Raw genomic sequence first — 19,248 nt, 5'->3', positions numbered from 1 at the left:
TCGGCCTTCAATCATAGCCTGACCGAGCTTTGCCCGTACCTCCTGCGGGCATTGTGGCAGACACTCCGCGACCGTATCCCACAGAGAGTGGGTGTAGAGGCCCAAGAGGCATGCGGTGTTGCAAGACCGCAGTCCCAGACTCAGGGACGAGAAGACCTTCTTCCCATACTGGTCGTACCTCTTAGATTCCCGGTCGGGCGGGGCCGACGGGAATGCGGTTTGGGAAGTCGAGGCCTGGATCACCATACTCTCAGGGGTGGGATGGGTGGACAGGAACTTGGGGTCATCCGGACACGGACGGTGGCGTCTGGCCACGTTCCTATTAACAGGCGAACCTGAAGCGGGCCTGGACCACGTGCCCAAAAGAACGTCTGTCAAGGCTTCGTTGAACGGCAGCAGAGGCTCCTGTGGGCATGACTGCGGTTTGAAGACCTCAGTGAGGATGTTAGGCCTCACGACCGCGACGGGGATCTCAAGGCGCAAGGCCTTGGCAGCCCTCATCAACACCACTGAATAAGCAGCCCCAGCCTCCGAGGCCACAGTAGGAGGCGAGACAAAACCAGGGTTAGGAGAATCGTCCAGACCACTGGCATCACCCAAGTCACCTGTCCAGTCCACGTCGTACTGACACTCGCGTGACAGAGGGTCCTCAGACCCCTCCCAACCCTCTCCATAATCTGCATCCTCACCATATTCTGAGTCAATGATGTAGACCAGCTCCTCGGGGTCAATGGGCCCCATCGGCGCCGGACTCGGCGTCGAACGACGCCGGTCCGACTCCGCGTCCGGAGTAGGAGAGGGAATGGGGGTGGCGCCGCCCGGAGCTGGCGCCGGAGCCCCGACGCCAGCCGGAGGCGGCGGCGTCGTCTGAGTCCCGGCGCCGCGCGGAGGCGGCACCATGGGTTGCCCCGATGGAATCGGCGCCGGAGAGGCCGGTGGACCAGCCGGCGTCGACCCTGAAGGGCCCAGCGGCGCCGGGGCCGGAGCACCCGAACCGCTCGGGCCCCCGGACGGGACCACCGGGCCCACAGGCGCCGTAGGCCCCGTCGGAGGAGACAGCGCCCTCATGGCCATGCGGAACTCCTCTATCACCTCGCGCGACACGCCTTGCCCAGGGACCGTCGGGTATGGAGCAGGCAGCGCCGGCGACCCACGCGGAGCCGCGGGGGTGGGGCCACCCGAACCCCCGGCCGCGTCGGGGGTACGATGACGCCCCGACTTCTTGTGCCTCTTACCTGAGGAACCAGAGGAATGGTGACGACTTCCGGAGCGCTCGTGGTGGCTCCGCGACCGCTCCCTCGACCGCTCCCTCGGCCGCTCCCTCGACCTCCGGCCGGACCGGGACCGCTCCTGACGCGGGGCCGACACCCGGAGCTCGAGTAGCTTGCGGGACCGCTCCCGTCTAGCCTTACTCGTCAAGGCCCGGCAGTCGACGCAGGACTCCACGTCGTGGTCCGCGCCCAGGCACCGGAGGCAGAGTCGGTGGTGGTCCGTGACCGACATCGTGCGGTCACACCCGTCACAATTCTTAAACCCGGGCATCCTATCGGCACCTTAGAGTTAGAAAGAATCAAAAAAATTTGGTCAAAAGACCGGAGTACTGCTCTTCGGATCTGCACTAACTGGCGCGGAAAAAAGAAGAACTGACGTCAGCGCGCGGAGGCGGCGTCTATATACTCCAGCGACGTCATCACGGAGCACGACGCAGACGACGGACGCGGACCCGCAGGGGACGCCTGCAGACGACGCCTACCGACGCGCAGGGGTACTGCTACGCAAAAGTTTCCGGATCCAGACTGACGCCTGGGGATATTCTAAGGTAAGGAATCTAATACTAACCTGTTTCTTTCAGATTATGAAGATCACACATACAACCCATTTATACCATTGTATGGCCTGTTTTAGAAGAGCTAGGATATGATCTCTACGTTAGTTTTTAAGACCTATTCATCAATGACAATGCTTAGAAGGATGTCTTTCTTTTTGGATTCTCCTCCCTTGGACCTGTGAGCTCATCGAGGTGAACCTTCCTTTCTGGAAATGTTGAGAACGTTTCTCGGAAAAAAGGAAACCTCTTCCCTCGTTACTGTCGACAGTCTGAATGGATCCATGACATACTGCTCCAAGAGTGCTTCGTGGTGGAGGGCAGTCTGGTATGAGAGAACATAAAATCACCCCGATAAAGCAATCCCGTTGACATTAGTAGGCTCATACATCCCTATCAAAATCCGAAGCGGCATGGAGTTTGTGTAATCACACTAAGTGACCAAAGTCCTTTCAGTGTCTGAAGGAAACAGCCAATTTAAAGGGGCTTGAAGTATATCTGCGTTCAACAGCAAACTATTAAACACAGGAAGGCAGAAGCTACATGATGTGAGTAGGTACACATAAAAGATACAGCGAGAGAAAGCTACATGATGTGAGTAGGTACATCTAAAAGATACAGCGAGAGAATTGAAGGAAAGAAACTGCAGGGACAAAAGTTTGAAAACCTAGTGACCTCGAGGAAAGGTGTAGATGTAGGATTCTTGTTCGGCAAATGAAAACGACAAGCTGCACAATTCTCTTGGCAGTCTGGAACACGGTATTTCAAAGTTCTTAAGTGGCAGCATACACTCCACTGTTATCAGTCTAAATGGTGTGCATTACAGTAATCTTTGCAATTCAAAAACAGTACTTCCTCCTGCATACGATGATCCCAAGCACTGTATTTACAAATAAAAACACAAGCACTTGGAAGAAGAAAAATTGTACATTCCTTAAACATGTTCATTTTCAGATTTTCTTTGTTTTTTTAATACAAAAGAAAACATTGCCACACCAATCTCAAGACATGCTGCAAAGGGAGAAAGCTAAACACAACAGAGCTCACATGAAGGAAAAAAAAGCCAGGTCGGGTACATGTAAAGAAAGGCTAAACAAATACACTATTCCCATAAGGAGCAAGCAGCTTCCATTTCCTAGCATTCTTGTTTCTTGTAAGTTGCCTCACAGCCTCAGTTTTTTTTGATGACTTTGGATTTAATCTTTGTTAGACCTGGCATCATTGGCATGAGTCTCTCCTCCATTTTTTCTGCTTGCCTCCTCTGTTTACGATGTTTTTGCTGGTATATACTTTGGGCACTGTGCCACTGCTGATCAGTGCCACAGTGCAAGTGCTCCCTATGTGAAATTGCTGTATTGATTGACTTCCATGTTTGGCTTATTTGGTTTACTATCAGTCCCTAGTAGCGTGCACCAGGAGTGCCAGGGCTTGTAAATACAAATGCTGCTAGTGGGCCTGCAGCACGTGTTGTGCCACCCACAAGAGCGGCCTAGTAAAAGTATGTCTGAAGGTCTACCATTGCTAGACCACGTGCAGTCTGGTACTGTCACGCAGACTGCGCAAGTACACCTACTTGCCAGTCCCTAAACCTTCCCTTAACTTCATGTTAGTCACCCCTATGGTAGGCCCACGGGCAGGGTGCATTGTAAGCATAAGGTAGGACAAGCCTGACAAGGTTGGCATGTCCTAATAGTGAATTACAGCCATATTCGTTTTTCAATAGTGTAAGGTAACCTGCTCTCCATCAGTTAGAATGGGCTGCCAAGATTATTAATGCTATAATCCTAGCGGGCTCGGGGAGCATGGTGCAATGTCGAGTTTGGTATCCCTGAACTCAGGGTTTAATAACGCATCCGTTTGGGTGGATGGTTTTTGGACTCTGTGTTTGAAAATAGCACTTTTAGAAAGTAGCTATTTTCTTGTCTAACTGTCTACCGGTCTCTGCTGGTTCTGGTGTGCGTGTGACAGGAGCTGGGTGGCTCCAGAGGTCGGAATGAGTCAGTGTGGGATGAGTGGGGCATTTGCCTTGAGAGTAGGGGAAGAGTAGCTCCTGATAGCCTGCCCTGCCTGATACAATGCTGGCTCCGCCCCCCTGCCAGGCGACTGATGACTCTGTGCCTGCCTCGGACTTTCCTGGCCCACCTCCTGCCGGGCAACTGATGGCCCTGTCCCTGCCAGTGACAATGCTGGCTCCGCTCCTGCTGGGCGGCTGAAGACTCTGCCCTGCACAGTGAATAGGCCAGGTGCTTCGGCCTGGCAACACCCACAACAAACCCGAGATGGGGGAAAATTCCCCTGCATGGACAAAGGGATCAAAGCCAAAAAGGGGTATAAGAGAAGGACCCCTGAACCAAGAATTTAGATCACTTCTGACAAGGAAACCTGAACCAAGGACAAGAAGCCTGCTGATCCAAGGACTGCCTACCCCTTCTGCCAGAGTGCTGTTTGTTGGGGGAATCCTGCAGTTGCTTCTTTATTTTTGCCAAGGAACCAGGAGAGAGGAACTGAGTGTGTACTCTCAAGCTTGCTAAGAAAATCTCCAAGGGCTGGAAGAAGTGCCAGCCTCCTGTTGAAGTCACAGGGTCAAAGGACTTCATTTGTTTGCTGAAAGTGCTTGTTGCTGGAACCTGAAAATCCAGCACCTCTGAAGAATCCAGTAATCTCGACGCCGACAGACGCCACCGAATCCAGCTCGACATCGTGAGTAACGGCTCCAGTGTCCCGCACCTTCGATGCCGTCCGCCGGGCCCGATCGACGCCAGTAGCGACGCCAGTGGGTAGCGAGTTCGGCTCCAGCTCCAAGTGACCCTGTGTCAACGCCGCCGCTGATCGCATCGACGCCAAGCCCTCTCGACGCCGTGAGCGCTGCTCACTCTTGCAACATCGACGACGACGCCGTATCCTGCTTCACCTCGTGAGCGCTGCTCCTGCCTGACTTCGGTCGACGCCGCTGCAGATCGCCCCGACTTCGAGGCCCGATCGACGCCGAAGGCGCGACGCCGGACATCTCGACGCCGCTGATCATCGAGTGTTTCACTTTTCCAAGGTACTGTGTTGTTGGGGTCTGTGCGACTCCGGGCTCGACGTAGCGCTCCTCGCGGTCGACGCCGAACCTTTGGATTAACTTTGCCTCGACGTCGTGTGACTCCTGTGTGGGTTACATTGTTGCCAAGAACTTTGATTCAAAGAAGAAGAGTTGCTTTTGTTACTAAAGACTTTGTGCTAAGAAGAAACCGTGCTTGAACTACTATTTTTCCTTCCAAGAGTATTTATTAAGATTGTGGTATATTTTTGTCGTTATTTGGTCTTGTGCTAAGCCTTATATAAAAATCCTTATTTTTATAATACTACTGAGTCGTGTCCATTTGTAGTGTATTCACTTTAATACTGTATGTGGTCATAAATGCTTAACGCACTGCCTCTGGGATAAGCCTGTCTGCTTTGCCAAGCTACCAAGGGGGTGAGCAGGGGTTATCTAAGTGTGTGATCCCTTGCCCTGACTAGAAAAGGTGTGTCCCTATTTGTCAGAAGTGTATACCTCTGCCAACTAGAGACAGCCGCTTCTAACAATCTTAAACTGTCTTCGCTACAACACTTGGGAAATTTATAAAGACTTCTACATAGCTTCTCGATACAAAAGAATATTCTTCAACCATGCAATTAAAGCCGATTTCTACAATTAAAAGTGGATTTCTCATATCCATGGTTACCAGGTACATGTTTTTTGTTGGTTGATAGCATTAATAAAAATATTATACAACTGGATAGCGTTGTTTAGACATGGAAAAAGGCACACAGTAAGCTCCGTCAGAGAAGGGATTTAAGGAGATGCACAAATCAGTAGGAAAATCTTTACTGTTGACAAAAATGAGGTGTTCTTATTATGTTCCTGATTGAGTGAAATGTTGTATTAGGCGCGATCTCTGAGCCTAAAGTGAGGACCCTCTGTATGGACTAGAATTTCGGTCTGGAATTAGATGTGGAAATGGTTTTAAGGAGAACCGGACAAATAACTCATAGGAGAGAAGGCCACCAGCAAGGAGAGTTTATTTTCTTTAACCAGAGGCATACTCCTAAGGACAAACACATGTGAGCTAAATGGGACCTTGGCTTAATAAAGCTGAATTCAGAGGATGCTCTGAAGGAAACAGAACCAAAGTCTTAGAAGGGAATATGATAAAAGATGTGGCAATCAATGTTTTACTATTGAGGCAATAAGATTAAGAGGATGCTGGAAAACCAGATTATCTTCCTTCCATGAGAAAATCCTATATCTCTTCCGTCCAGAAATCTAGAAGGGTGTTCAGGTGTCCATAATTGTACTCTCTCCTCAAATACAATGGAACAGAACGAGACCCTCCATATGGTAATCTTAACATCATGACGTTAAGATTTGCAGCACTTTGCCTGCTGAGATATTGTATACACAACCAACATAGTTTTGGTCCTTCAAGTCGTATCATAAAGCAGTGTTCTGCTAGTCATAATTTTCCTGATAGTAAACTTTGGTAGACTGTTTATTAGCAGTCAAAATTTTGAATCCACAAGCCCATTAATATTTTTCTTTTGTTGTTTTCCCTGCACATTTGTGTTGAGTGCGGACAACGTACGGACAGCTGATTAAGCTTGCTGGTATCAATCGCACACGCACCGCCAGTGACAAGGCTGCTCCCCTTTAAATGTATTTGTCCAATTAATCTAACAGCAAAAGTATAAAAACACTCCTCCCACACAGAGCTAACATCTGGGATATGAGAGACCAGCAGCACTTTCTGGCAGAGACTTCTCACATTCTGGTAAGAATGCCGATAGGAAGAAATAAAATTGGAGAATACCGATCGGTGACAACAGAAGTATCAATCCACATGCAGTGCACTGCCCCCTTCCCCTGTAGTTACCGCAGCCCAAGACCACCTAGCTGAGGTCCATTTTTTCTGAGGCCAAAGTAAATAAAGAGGTGGGCGGGCGAGCTGCGCTGAACAAAAGTCAGCCGCCATTGTTACAGATAAAGGGCCCAGACAACGCCAAAAAGAAATAAATTAAAAAAAGATTGTGGCGTGCACAGCGGATCCCTTTGCAATGGGTGAAGGAGGAGCGCCAGAGAGCGTCTATGCCCCTGCATGCAAGGCACATAAAGCACGGTCGTACGTTTGAAGCATGCAGTGACTTTAAACACAAGTGCTAGTGTTCCGGCCAAAATTAAAAGTTTTACCTGGATTTTTGGTTTTGCGATAATTGAGGTGCAGGTCTTGCCACAGAAATTTCGAAGCAGAAGAATATCGGGATGTAGGGCCAGCGTCCTCGTGGACGCCCACATCAAAGCATAGCGCGCTTGGAAGAGCAGTCTGTCCATTTTCAAGCACTGCACTTGTGTCGCGCCCCTGCTCGCTCCCGCATGGTGGATGCCGCCACAAGCATGAGTGTGCTTGAAAATGAGCAGAGCGACGGCCAAAGGCCCTCCTTTTCAGCGCATGCGCGTTGCATAGGCGAGAACCAAGAAGCAACTATGAACAAAATCTTATAAATGGCATGACACCTGAAGAAAGTGATCTAGATTAAAATGTACCAGTTAAAAAGTGTAAGGGCGTACATCAGAAATTAAGGGGGCAGAGTTAAAGAGCAGAAAAAGTAGTGCTTAATGACACTGTAGAGCACTGCAAGCAAAGCCATTTTTGCTGCATAAAGAAGCAGCCCTTTTTAGGTTTGAGTTAGCGGTTTCTCCTCGTTTGTAACTGGAAAGTAAAGGTATTATGAACTACTACGTATTAGGGGTGTGTAAAATTCACATAATTTGCTTTCACGTAATTACACCAGGTTGGGGACATTTTACAAAATCATGAGTAGTTACGCAAAATGCAAATCAGTCACTTCACGCTATACTTCATGCAAACGAGTCCATGTGTCGATTTTTGATACAAAGAAGCATTTCTGTGATGAAAATAAAGAAAAAATTGTCAAACATGCAGTGCGAGCAACAGGCACTAAAGTTCTGCCTCTTTGCTCTAAACTTTGCAACAAATGATGTGCAATTACATGACATGGTTCAATTCTGGCAATTTTACATAACAGGAGTAACATGAAGTTCCACAACTTACATTTGTGTAATTACAATTTCACCCCAGTCTGCTTTTTAATTCTTACAGGCTACGAAATAGCTACTTAAGACACTGAACTCCGATGCAGCGTTTTTATTTGATTTTTATTGAATGCTGGGAGATCCTGCAAGTATGAAGATCTCAGTTTATGAATATACCCAGAGGACAGATTTTTTTTGTCCTAACCATACCTGCTGTGTCACACTAACCTGTGATAAGCAATGAAATGGTACCATGTAATATGACCAAATTGCGTTTGCAACAGCCACATAACAGATACACTACTCAATAGTAAATCACAGATTAAGCTTAAATACCCTTTTTTCATGTTTATCTAAATTTTCCCTCTTCAGCGTAGATTTTTTTTTAAAGTGATGTGCTAATAAAAGGATAACAAAACTACCAGATGTCTGCCAACTTCCAAAAAAATGCCATAAGATTTCTGTAGTACATTTAGTTTCTGCAGATATTACTAGTTTATATTCAGAAAAAAGTTTCCTAGAACCAATTTCTATCAATCAAAAATGCAAGGAGAGAACATGAATTACAATGTGTGGGAAAGAGGACTGGACACGAGATCTACATCAAAAAGCCTCAACCTGTTAATTCAAGTGGTAGAATTCAGATCATTATCATAAGTAACAGGAAAACATTTTCCTAGAGCAACTGACCAAAAACTGCAAAGCCAAGTTAAACAAGTGAAGACCATTCACTTTGGTGAACCAACTAGAGTTTGCAATTTGTTTCCATGAACTTTCCTCTAGAATCTAACTGGTCAATCTTTTTCTACATACAAGAACATTGATCACTTAACTGAATCACTAGTTAAGATAACATGGCAAAAATTTTAAAGGACAGTTTATGATCAACAACCCACATATACACCACTTGGATTGTTCTAAATAACACGCTCTGTATTATGTTACTACAACAAAAAGATGAAAATATTGGACATACCAGGAGAACTGCTTTCCATGTTGTCAAGGTTTGGTTCAGATTCAAATATCACAGAAGACTGAGAACTTGCTATTGTCTCCAAGGAAGGGATAACATCGTTCTCAAGTTGCAAATCTAAAAATAAACCAAAAAACAATTAAAAAGCTGAAGACTAGGCTAAGAGCATTTTGCCTTTCTTCCTCACAATGAGGATGAGCCCACTTCTTTTCTAAAACTAAGTTTTTCTGCCCTTTATTACTATTGTTCAATTTGTTTGTCCAAGAATAAGCCAATGACAGTTCAGATGATTGGAAAATAGCAGAGAAGGTACTCCACCAATGAAATAAGGCAGTAGATAGACCAGAAGTAAAATTTTACTGAAATCTATCTTCAAATATGTTAAAAAGATACATTAAGAAAGGTCGCATTAAGTGCTTCTGAATTTGTTGCGTCACTGACGGAAATTTCGGTACATAGATTAGGCTTTCATACTTAAGATTTTAAATGTTTACCCTACAAAAGATTGTACCATAACAGAAAATATGGGCGTGGCCATGAAATGACAGTCAAAATTAATGCAACCCATCAAACCTAAAAAGACTACTTTTGGAACACTTTTGTACAAACATGCTTAATGAGACTACCAATCCAAAAAGATTGGAAAAGAACTGAGATGAACACTTCGAAAGTACAGTTATTTTAGAGTGATCATGTAAGACCAGAATTCATAACCACAGATGAACAGTAGGAGGATGCAAGGCCTCTGGGACATGCTGTGTCACCAGATGCACAAATGGACCATTTAAGACCAACCAGATCTCTAGAATACGGAAGATAGAGGGATGAAACATGAGCTTAAAAACCTGAACAAGTTTCGTAGCATCAAGGAAAAAAAGGTGAAAAACCAAATAAGTCCAGGAGATTAAGCAACAGGTATGGCTTCAACAGACATACAAGCCTGTCAAAAGTATACAAGAGGAAGATCATTAGAAGGAAGATTTCTAGCACTTGTGCTCTTAATTTCAAGTTGATGAATATACACATGTAACAGAATTACGCATTTAAAGGAACCGTTCATAGGCAAACAACCCTAAGGTGCATGTGGAGGTAGAAAAAGCAGATGGTGGGCTAGAGCAGACACTCATATGTGGGTAACTAGGCAGAGTTCCGGTGGTTTCAGCTTTGCAACCAAAGGAAGAAGAAAAAATTGTATATATATTTTTTTAAAGCAGGATGGATAGACTGGTCCTTTTCAACACATCTTTCTTAGTTATAAAATAGGTTTAATTATCTTAGAAATTTGTCATTTTTACATGTTATTCAGTCAAATGTAATCTTTGAAAAAAATAATACTGCAGATTGTGTTCATCTGTAACACGCCTTTCAAAGCATTGTATAAACAGTAAAATACTACACAGCAAGGTGCGGCACACGGCCAGGATCATATGTTGCTGTGCTTATAATTTTAAGCGGTGAATCGCTGTAAATACAGGTTCAACAATACTGACTGTTCCCTAGTCTTAAACACAATTTGTAGTTATTACACTGCTTCATATTGAATCCAGCTTCCAGTTTTATGACCATGTTTTGCCTTTAACTATGCTACAGACTACGTTTCTACTGAATACCAATGATGTGATTGTGTTCTAATTCAAGTGTCATTGCTTCTAATCCTACAGGCCTACATGTCATGCAATAAAACAGAATGGCTCTAGTTATAAGGTGTAATGTTGGCTCCCTTTTGACCAGCAATAATGTACCATGTAGTGGTCACTGGGGTTCTCCATGGGAAAGTGCAACAGCCACCAGACTACACTACAAAGATCTGAAAAGCATGATTAAAGTATGTTCTGATCAGCATATTATGTAGGCAGAAACCAACTCTCATATGATCACTTAATGTGCACCTGTATTTCTTTTTTAAATTGCGTTTGGCAGGTATAATCAAATATAGTCTGCTTGCGATCATTGTCCACACAGTATACTTTGGGAATGATCTAAAGATGCAGGGGTTGCTGCATTCCATACAATTATTGTAAATGCATTTATTCAGATTTTTTTTAATCAACTTATACTGAAAAGTATTGGAGGAAGAGTCAAACAAATGAGAATGAAGACTTCGTTTCAGAAGTAATTTAGTAAAGACATCACATTTTTTGGGACATTAAAACTGCAATCAAGTACTTTGAAAGTATTAAAATTTGAATTTAGGAGCTTAGCGCAAAACCTAGACTGTGTTAAAAGATGCTAAATCTATTTTGGTTCTCCAAACAATTCTACAACTAATGATCTACATAACAATTGCACAATGTTACTCTGACTTTCTGGAAGCAAATCAAGAATGGCACCCTTCGCTGCATCTGTGGACCTAAGGTATGGACTACTGCTACAAAGGAGAGAAGGAAATATACAAGTGGAGAGGCTGCCCTGCCAAACTCCCGAAAATGTGGGGGTAGTGGCAGTCTAGTTCCCTCTACACTAAATACTCAAGTAGCACTCTTGCAATCCTGTATGCAAACGTCAACACCAATGTGTGTTGCGCAATGCTGCTCTTTTGCAGGCAGCTCTCTTGGTTATGTTAGGAAGTAATCCTGCATTCTAAAAACAAAAAACAGATGTACAAAATTAGAAAAGAATGCATTACTCCCCAGTATGTTTCAGCTCAGTGGTGTCGCTACAGAAATGTCTCTCCAAAATCACCAATGACCCCCTTTTCTTACAGCATTAAAGGATCATAAGGGCATCCAAGAGCCACAATCAACTGCAGAAAAGAGATACGGTCTGTAAAGAGGTCCAATGGTGAAAATGATTTTGGGCTTTCAGTGCCAACCAGCACTGCAGCTGTCATATCCTATAAGTACATCAGTATTCTTGCAGCTCACGTTTGCATCATTTGGACATACACAACAGCTTCGACTCACAGACCACGCACCCTACCACCGAACCAACGCCCGCCACCACCACCCTCTGCAACTGGACCCCGATCAGCACCGAAGACACCACCCGCACGATGAACTCGATCCACTCCGGATCACCAACCGACCTCTGCCCACACCACGTCTTCAACATAGCCGCCGCCACCATCGCACCCCATCTCCGAGACACCATCAACGCCTCCTTCCACACCGCCACCTTCCCAGAGAGCTGGAAGCACGCCGAGCTGACCGCCCTCCTGAAGAAACCAACAGCGGACCCCACCGACCTCAAGAACTACCGTCCCATCTCGCTCCTTCCTTTCCCGGCCAAAGTCATCGAGAAGACCGTCAACATACAGCTTGCCGCCTTCCTCGAGATGAACGGATCCCTCGACCACTCGCAGTCCGGATTTCGGGCCAACCACAGCACCGAGACCGCCCTGATCGCAGCCACTGACGACATCAGAACCCTGATCGACAACGGGGAAACAGCGGCCCTCATCCTCCTGGACCTCTCCGCAGCGTTCGACACAGTCTGCCACCGAACCCTAGTGAAGCGCCTAAGCAACATCGGAATCCGAGAGAAAGCGCTGGAATGGATCATCTCGTTCCTCACCGGAAGAACCCAGAGAGTCCGCCTCCCTCCGTTCAGATCCGAGGCCACCGAAGTCATCTGCGGCGTACCACAAGGATCCTCTCTCAGCCCGACCCTCTTCAACGTCTACATGAGCCCCCTCGCAGCCATCGCACGCCAACACAACCTTAACATCATCTCCTACGCCGACGACACCCAGCTGAACCTCTCCCTCACCAACGATCCCACCACCGCCAGAGCCAACCTCCACGAAGGGATGAAAGACGTCGCCGACTAGATGAGAAACAGCCGTCTTAAACTGAACTCAGACAAGACGGAAGTCCTCATCCTGGGATCATCACCCTCCGCTTGGGACGACTCCTGGTGGCCCCCGGCCCCGCCCCCAAACCTACAGACCACGCACGCAACCTGGGCTTCATCCTGGACTCCTCCCTGTCAATGACCAGACAAGTAAACGCCGTTCCTTCCTCGTGCTTCAACACCCTGCGCATGCTCCGTAAGATCTTCAGATGGATCCCCACTGAAACCAGGAAGACCGTCACCCAGGCACTTGTCACCAGCCGACTGGACTACGGGAACGCCCTCTATGCCGGAATTACAGCCAAACTCCAGAGAAGACTCCAACGAATCCAGAACGCCTCCGCACGACTTATCCTGGACATCCCCCGACACAGCCACATCACCGGACACCTGAGAGAACTGCACTGCCTCCCCGTCAGCAAGAGAATCACGTTCAGACTCCTCACCCACAAGGCCCTACACGACCTGGGACCCAAGTACCTCAACGACCGAATGACCTTCTACACGCCCACGCGCCAGCTACGATCTACCAGCCACGCACTCGCCACCGTACCTCGCATCCGCAGAACCACCGCCGGAGGAAGATCCTTCTACCTGGCAGCCAAGACCTGGAACTCCCTCCCCACTCACCTTCGACGTACCCAAGACCATCTCTCCTTCAGGAAGCAACTCAAGACCTGGCTGTTTGAGCAGTAACACACCCCCTTCCCCCAGCGCCTAGAGACCCCCCCCGGGTGAGAAGAGCGCTATATAAATGCCGTGATTGATTGGAGTTAAAGGCATACTCTAGCATCACTAAATGCATGGATGGTTCGAAAGGTTTGGACAAGTTCCAAAAAAGTGTGCCATAATATTTAGCAAATGAGCCTTCATGCAACAGACGATTGGAGTTTTGGTAATTAACATAATAAACAAGCATTGGCATAGACAATAGGTCTCGCTTTTGGGACCTTATAAGTATTTAGTTTTGCAGCACAATATCCTTGGTGCAACATCAAATGTTGCATGGCTAAACACTTATAAGGTCCCAAAGGCGCAAGACCTATTGGCTAAGCCAATGCTTGTTTTACCAATGTGTTTTGTTTTGGAGTCGAGTGGATGCATGTGGTGTGGAGTGGAAATTTGTGACTTGGATTGAAATTAGATGCAAAATGTAAATACCTGTCAATGAACTGTACAAATTGCTGATTGAGAGAGGAAATCCAGATGGCGCCTCAGCTCGTAACTGCGCGTAACCGCACGCTCGAGGCCACACAAAAAGCTGTGGTCAGATTTTTAAAGCCCACTCACTAAATGCCTCGCCAGAACAACGCATGCACTGGCTCAGGCGAGACCTAAAAATCCACATTGTTTTGGATTTCTTGGAGGATGCCAGACCCTTGGAGGCTACCACAGGCTGTAAAATTCAAAGTATTCCTAATATTGGTGGTTTTTTTTGATCCAGACAACACTAGCTCACTATGGTACAGAGCGATACACCAATGAAGCAAGAGGGGAAAATAAATTTGCAATGTGAAAGCCTGTTGGCAATTTGAGAAGAAAATGTGCCACTTCTGAAGGACACTACTGTGTTAAAACACAGTTTGTGGCTTGAGAAAGCATACAGCTTCAAACTTTTTCAGCCTCTAGTCAACATTCAAAGATACTTTGCAAGGCTTTAAAGGGTGGCGCAGGAGCATCAATTTGAACAGCAGTATACTTAAGGCCCTGGGCAGGAAAGTTTATTGCCAGAAACAATGAAAAAGATGGATTAGTTACTCACCTGTAATCCTAGTTCTCTTCCAGGGGTATCCTCAAAGTCATAAGCATTGGAACATTCCAGCCCATGTGCGGGACCCCGGAAACACTATATTTTATGTGCCCCACACACATATACATATATATATATATATATATATATATATATATATATATATATATATATATATATATATATATATATATATATATATATATATATATATATATATATATATAAACATGCAATAGCAGCCAAAATAAAAACAGAGCTGAAATATGCTGTAAAGAATGTCCACCATACATGAGTAATAAGCATTAGAAACATGAGAAACACAAAGTTTGTTTTAGAAACTGTTTTAATGCTCAGAAAGCAGTAGAAATTCTCATAACTCACTGGAAGCATAGAAAGCTCCCAGGCTGCATTGCAAACACAGTCTAAAAAGACTGAAAAGCTAACCTGTAGCTGCATAGCAACAAACTGACACCGTGCCTTTAAGGCACTCATGACCCCCAGTATCCCATCATGCCTCAGGGGTGACAGTTAGGTCAGTTCTTTTCAGAGACTGAAAATAAACCCAGTAACAGATAGGTTAACAATATCTCCTTATTAAAGAATTTCCTTTGCCCGGGGAGGCGGGAGGGTTGCTTTCGACTTTGATGAGGATACCCCTGGAAGAGAACTAGGATTACAGGTAAGTAACTAATCCTTCTCTTCCAGGGGATCCTCATCAATAGTCATAAGCATTAGAATAGAATAGCGAGCCTCACCTCATCTCCCTGCGGGCAAAGGAGTAACAATACAGTAATAACCATATTAAGCCTAGTAACCACTAAGCTCGTACAGGCCGTAGGTTACCCAAATAGATTCCTCAAAGAGGCTTGTCCTACTTTAGTATCGGCCCTGGAATCAGATTCTAGGCAGTAATGCCTTGTAAAGGTATGAACTGATTTCCATGTCGCCGCCTTGCATATCTCTGACATTGGAATGTCGTGCAAGAAAGCTACTGTAGCGGCCTTCCCTCTAGTGCAGCGGTTCCCAAACTGTGCGCCGCGCCGCCCCAGTGCGCCGTTAGAACTTGCCAGGGGCGCCACGCACATCTTGGGAACGTGGAAAAGGTAATGTGTAAAGTGTGTAAATTAACTGAGTGTCTTCTATTAGGGTCGGGGTTTAACAGTGTCTTGTTTATTCCGCTATGTAAAGAGGCCGTGCTGCCGTGGATGAGTGTTTTTGAGGGGGCAAGCAAGTTCCTGTGAATGTGTCTACTTAATTACTGTCTGTCTCTTGGCCCGCAGACACCGGATGATTAACATATCCCAGCGAGGAGAAATCACACTGCCTGGGACTCTCCGTGAACTTTGACCAGAGTCAGCTAAGGGCAGAAAGACATTAGGCCCAGGCACGAAAATAAAAGTGCGTCACTAAGTGACATGCTTGCAAATTGTACAAGGTTTCACGCAGACAAGTCGTACACGTTTTGCAAGAAATAGAAAACGTAATGAATGAGCATTGCTATGTTTGTTTCAATGACAGGCAAATCAACAGTGAAAACCATGGCTCAGACGCACTTCAATTCCTGCATGCTTTCAGACCCACTTCAATTCCTGCATGCTTCTTCAGCCCGTGACCCTCTTTCCCAGCCTGGCCAAACACATAGCTCAAGTGTTGAATAGCTGACCTGGCAAACTAAATTAGAAAAGCATCCTTTGCATTAATCTCATTACATTTTCGATTGGTCAATACAATCTCTACATTTTGTTCTTTCTAGCACAGGGTGGATAGCAACTTTTGTATTCCAATGTTTCGTATGTGACTGCAAGCACTAAAATATGTACATTGCAAGTCTGACGCAGGTAAAAATTAGAGCCTTTAAAGGTCTGATACAGAGGAGTGTATGGTTGAGAGGGGCAAGGACCAAGGCCATTTTCACATCTTTATTGCTTGATTTTGCTGGGAAGAAAGTAAGTGTCACTCAGTCATTGAATGGCACTCATAATTACTCAGAAATTAGGAAAATGTCACATAAGCAATCTGAAACTTTGGCAGCTATGTAACTCTGCAGCCCGAGAACCAGTGCAACATATGTGCGGAACCCTGCTCCCTTCTCCCACTGGCTGAATACACTCACACTTAGGCGGGACCACTGGCGCTGCGGCGAGAACAGGCTTGAATTAGGACTTCAAAACTGTCCCGGCGCTTATCGGCGGAGGTTCATCAGCCTTATCTTTGCAGGACTTAGAATTGTCTGCAGAGAACGGCTCATGCCCCCGAGTGCCTCTGTGTAGGCTGTGCGCGAAGGGCATGTGCAGGAGCAAAGAAGGCTGCAACGCAGGACTGAGCAGAGAAGAGGCACCCCTGAAGTGTGAACCCCCCCCTCGAGCCAGCGACCTACCGACTAGGTGAGTGCACTCAGATGCCCTGAACACTTTACCCATTTCGAATAACTGCCAGGTGTACATAACTCACTTTGTGTCAGTTTTTTATACTCCTGCTTGAAACCAGCATCATTGCTAACTGCTTCTAGGTACTGAGCCGAGGCTGTAATTACATTCCCCCACCCGAATAAAAAAAGTGACATAATGGGGAGCTGCGGCCAACAGCCAATGGGTCAAGGGAGCCACGGGTCAAAAAAGTTTGGGAACCACTGCTCTAGTGGAATGCGCTTTGGGTGACCCCAACAAAGGCTTGCCTGCAAGCTGATAGGCCAATTTAATGCACGAGACAATCCATCTCGCGATGGACCTCTTGGCCGCTGGGAAACCTGTTCGCATTGAACCATAGTTCACGAACAGTTGATCCGTTTTCCTAATCCCTTGGGTCATTTCTAAATAGAACTTGAGCACTCTCTTAAGATCTAGGGAGTGAAGCGACCGCTCGGCTGGGGTCGTAGGATTTGGAAAAAACGAAGGGAGGGAAATGGACTGATTTATATGAAAATCAGAAATGACTTTAGGCAAGAAAGATGGATGAGCCCTTAGGACTACTCTATTGTGATGAAAAACAGTATATGGTTCTTTCGCACAGAGCGCTTGAATCTCGCTTACTCTGCGCGCAGAGGTAATCGCCACCAAAAAGGCCGCCTTCCAAGAGAGATGTTGCAAAGAGGCCTTGTGGATGGGCTCGAAAGGAGGCGACATTAACCTGGATAAAACCAGGTTCAATTCCCATGGAGGAGAAGGGTTTCGCACAGGGGGATACACTTTTTTCAACCCCTGGAGGAAGTCCTTAACCACTGGAAAGAAAGAAATCTGATCAGGTGATTTTCTGTATGCTACTATGGCTGACAAATGCACTCTAATAGAAGCGTACTTTAAACCAGCAGTTGCCAGGAAGAGGAGGTATGGCAAGATGACGTCCTCCTGCCCTTTAGTCGGATCTAGGTGATGATCCCTACACCATAAGTAAAACCTTTTCCACTTGAACGCATAGGACGCTCTCGTGGAAGGCCTCTTAGCATCTTTTAAAATGTTCATGCATTCAGGAGGCAAGTTCAAATGTCCATATTGCAGGACCTCAGGAGCCATGCTGTTAGGTTCAGTGATGGGAGGTTGGGATGCATTATCCTCCCGTTCATCTTGCTCAACAGGTCCGGCCTGCAAGGGAGTCGTCTGTGTGGACACACAGATAGATGTAGAAGGTCCGGGTACCTCCACTGCCGCGGCCAATCCAGAGCTATCAGGATCATTTCCATGTTCGACCTGCGGAGCTTGGAAACTACTCTCGGAATCAGAGCCAGTGGAGGAAACGCGTAAGCTAATGACCCTGACCATCCATCAGTAGAGCATTGCCCTGCGTCCCTGGCCGGTGGAACCTGGACGCGAAGGCGTGGCATTTGGCGTTTTCGTCGTCTGTAAACAAGTCTATGGTTGGACGACCCCTTGCAACGAAAAAGCTCTTCTACTACTTCGTCTTTTAGCACCCAGTCTGGCTGATCTTCGAAGTGCCTGCTGAGTGCGTCTGCTTTTACGTTCAACACGCCTGGAAGGTGCACTGCCACTACCGTGAGGCCTCGAGAGAGGAGCCAATGCCAGATTGCCTGAGCCTCTCGAGAAAGTGGGCGAGTCCTTGTGCCTCCTTGTTTGTTCAGATAGAAAATGGTGGTCGTATTGTCCGTCTGAACTAGGACTGAGTTGGACTATCGCTGGAAAGAAAGCTTTGAGAGCCAGGAATACCGCTCTGAGCTCCAGCATATTGATGTGGTATGTCTGCTCCTGCGCAGACCACTGGCCTTGAATTTGAAGCGGACCCATGTGCGCTCCCCAGCCTTGCAGAGAGGCATCCGTCACTATCTACTGGGATGGAAGAGGTTGGTGAAACAGTACCCCCACCAGTAAATTCTTTCTCCGAGTCCACCATTTGATGGCATCTTTCGTCGCTTGGGAAAGCGTGATACGATCTTCCCAACGTCCTGTCGCTTGGTCCCACTGATCCTCCAGAGCCTGCTGTAGAGGACGCATTCTCAGCCTGGCGTTTGGGATGAGAAAAATGCAGGACGCCATGGAACCCAGCAGGGATGCTACTTGTCGGGCTGTTGGAAGCCGAGACTCTAGCAGGAGTCCACATTTCTGACTCATGGAAAAAAGTCTCTCCTCCGAAGGAAACGCTTTTCCCACTTTTGTGTCCAGAACGGAGCCTAGGTAGTGGATGGACTGTGTAGGCCGCTGGACTGACTTTTCCAGGTTCACATGGAGGCCGAGCCTGCGCAACTGGTGCAGACACAGATGTAGATCGTGCTTTACCTGTACCAGAGATGGACCTTTTAGGAGTCAGTCATCCAGGTATGGGTAGATGAAGAGCCCCTTCTTGTGAAGAAAAGCCGCCACCACTGCCATGCATTTGGTGAA

At 46.7% G+C, this 19,248-nt stretch overlaps 1 protein-coding gene across 7 annotated transcripts in view; it reads right to left on the bottom strand.

Annotated features, from left to right (window-relative positions):
• Positions 1-19,248, bottom strand: part of DIDO1 (death inducer-obliterator 1) — a 337,891-nt gene that overhangs the window by 237,157 nt on the left and 81,486 nt on the right. For 5 of the 7 annotated variants that reach the window (XM_078651622.1, XM_078651619.1, XM_078651618.1 and 2 more), the window contains one exon: positions 8,878-8,991. The exons of the other annotated variants lie outside the window; for them this stretch is intronic. In XM_078651622.1, coding sequence (XP_078507748.1) covers positions 8,878-8,991 — 114 coding nt within the window. The remainder of the gene's footprint in view (positions 1-8,877; positions 8,992-19,248) is intronic. 7 annotated transcript variants of the gene reach the window in all.

This window comes from Lissotriton helveticus, chromosome 7, assembly GCF_964261635.1.
Source record: "Lissotriton helveticus chromosome 7, aLisHel1.1, whole genome shotgun sequence".
In the NCBI taxonomy this organism is placed as follows: Eukaryota; Metazoa; Chordata; class Amphibia; order Caudata; family Salamandridae; genus Lissotriton; species Lissotriton helveticus.
This window is presented reverse-complemented; position numbering and strand designations above follow the sequence as displayed.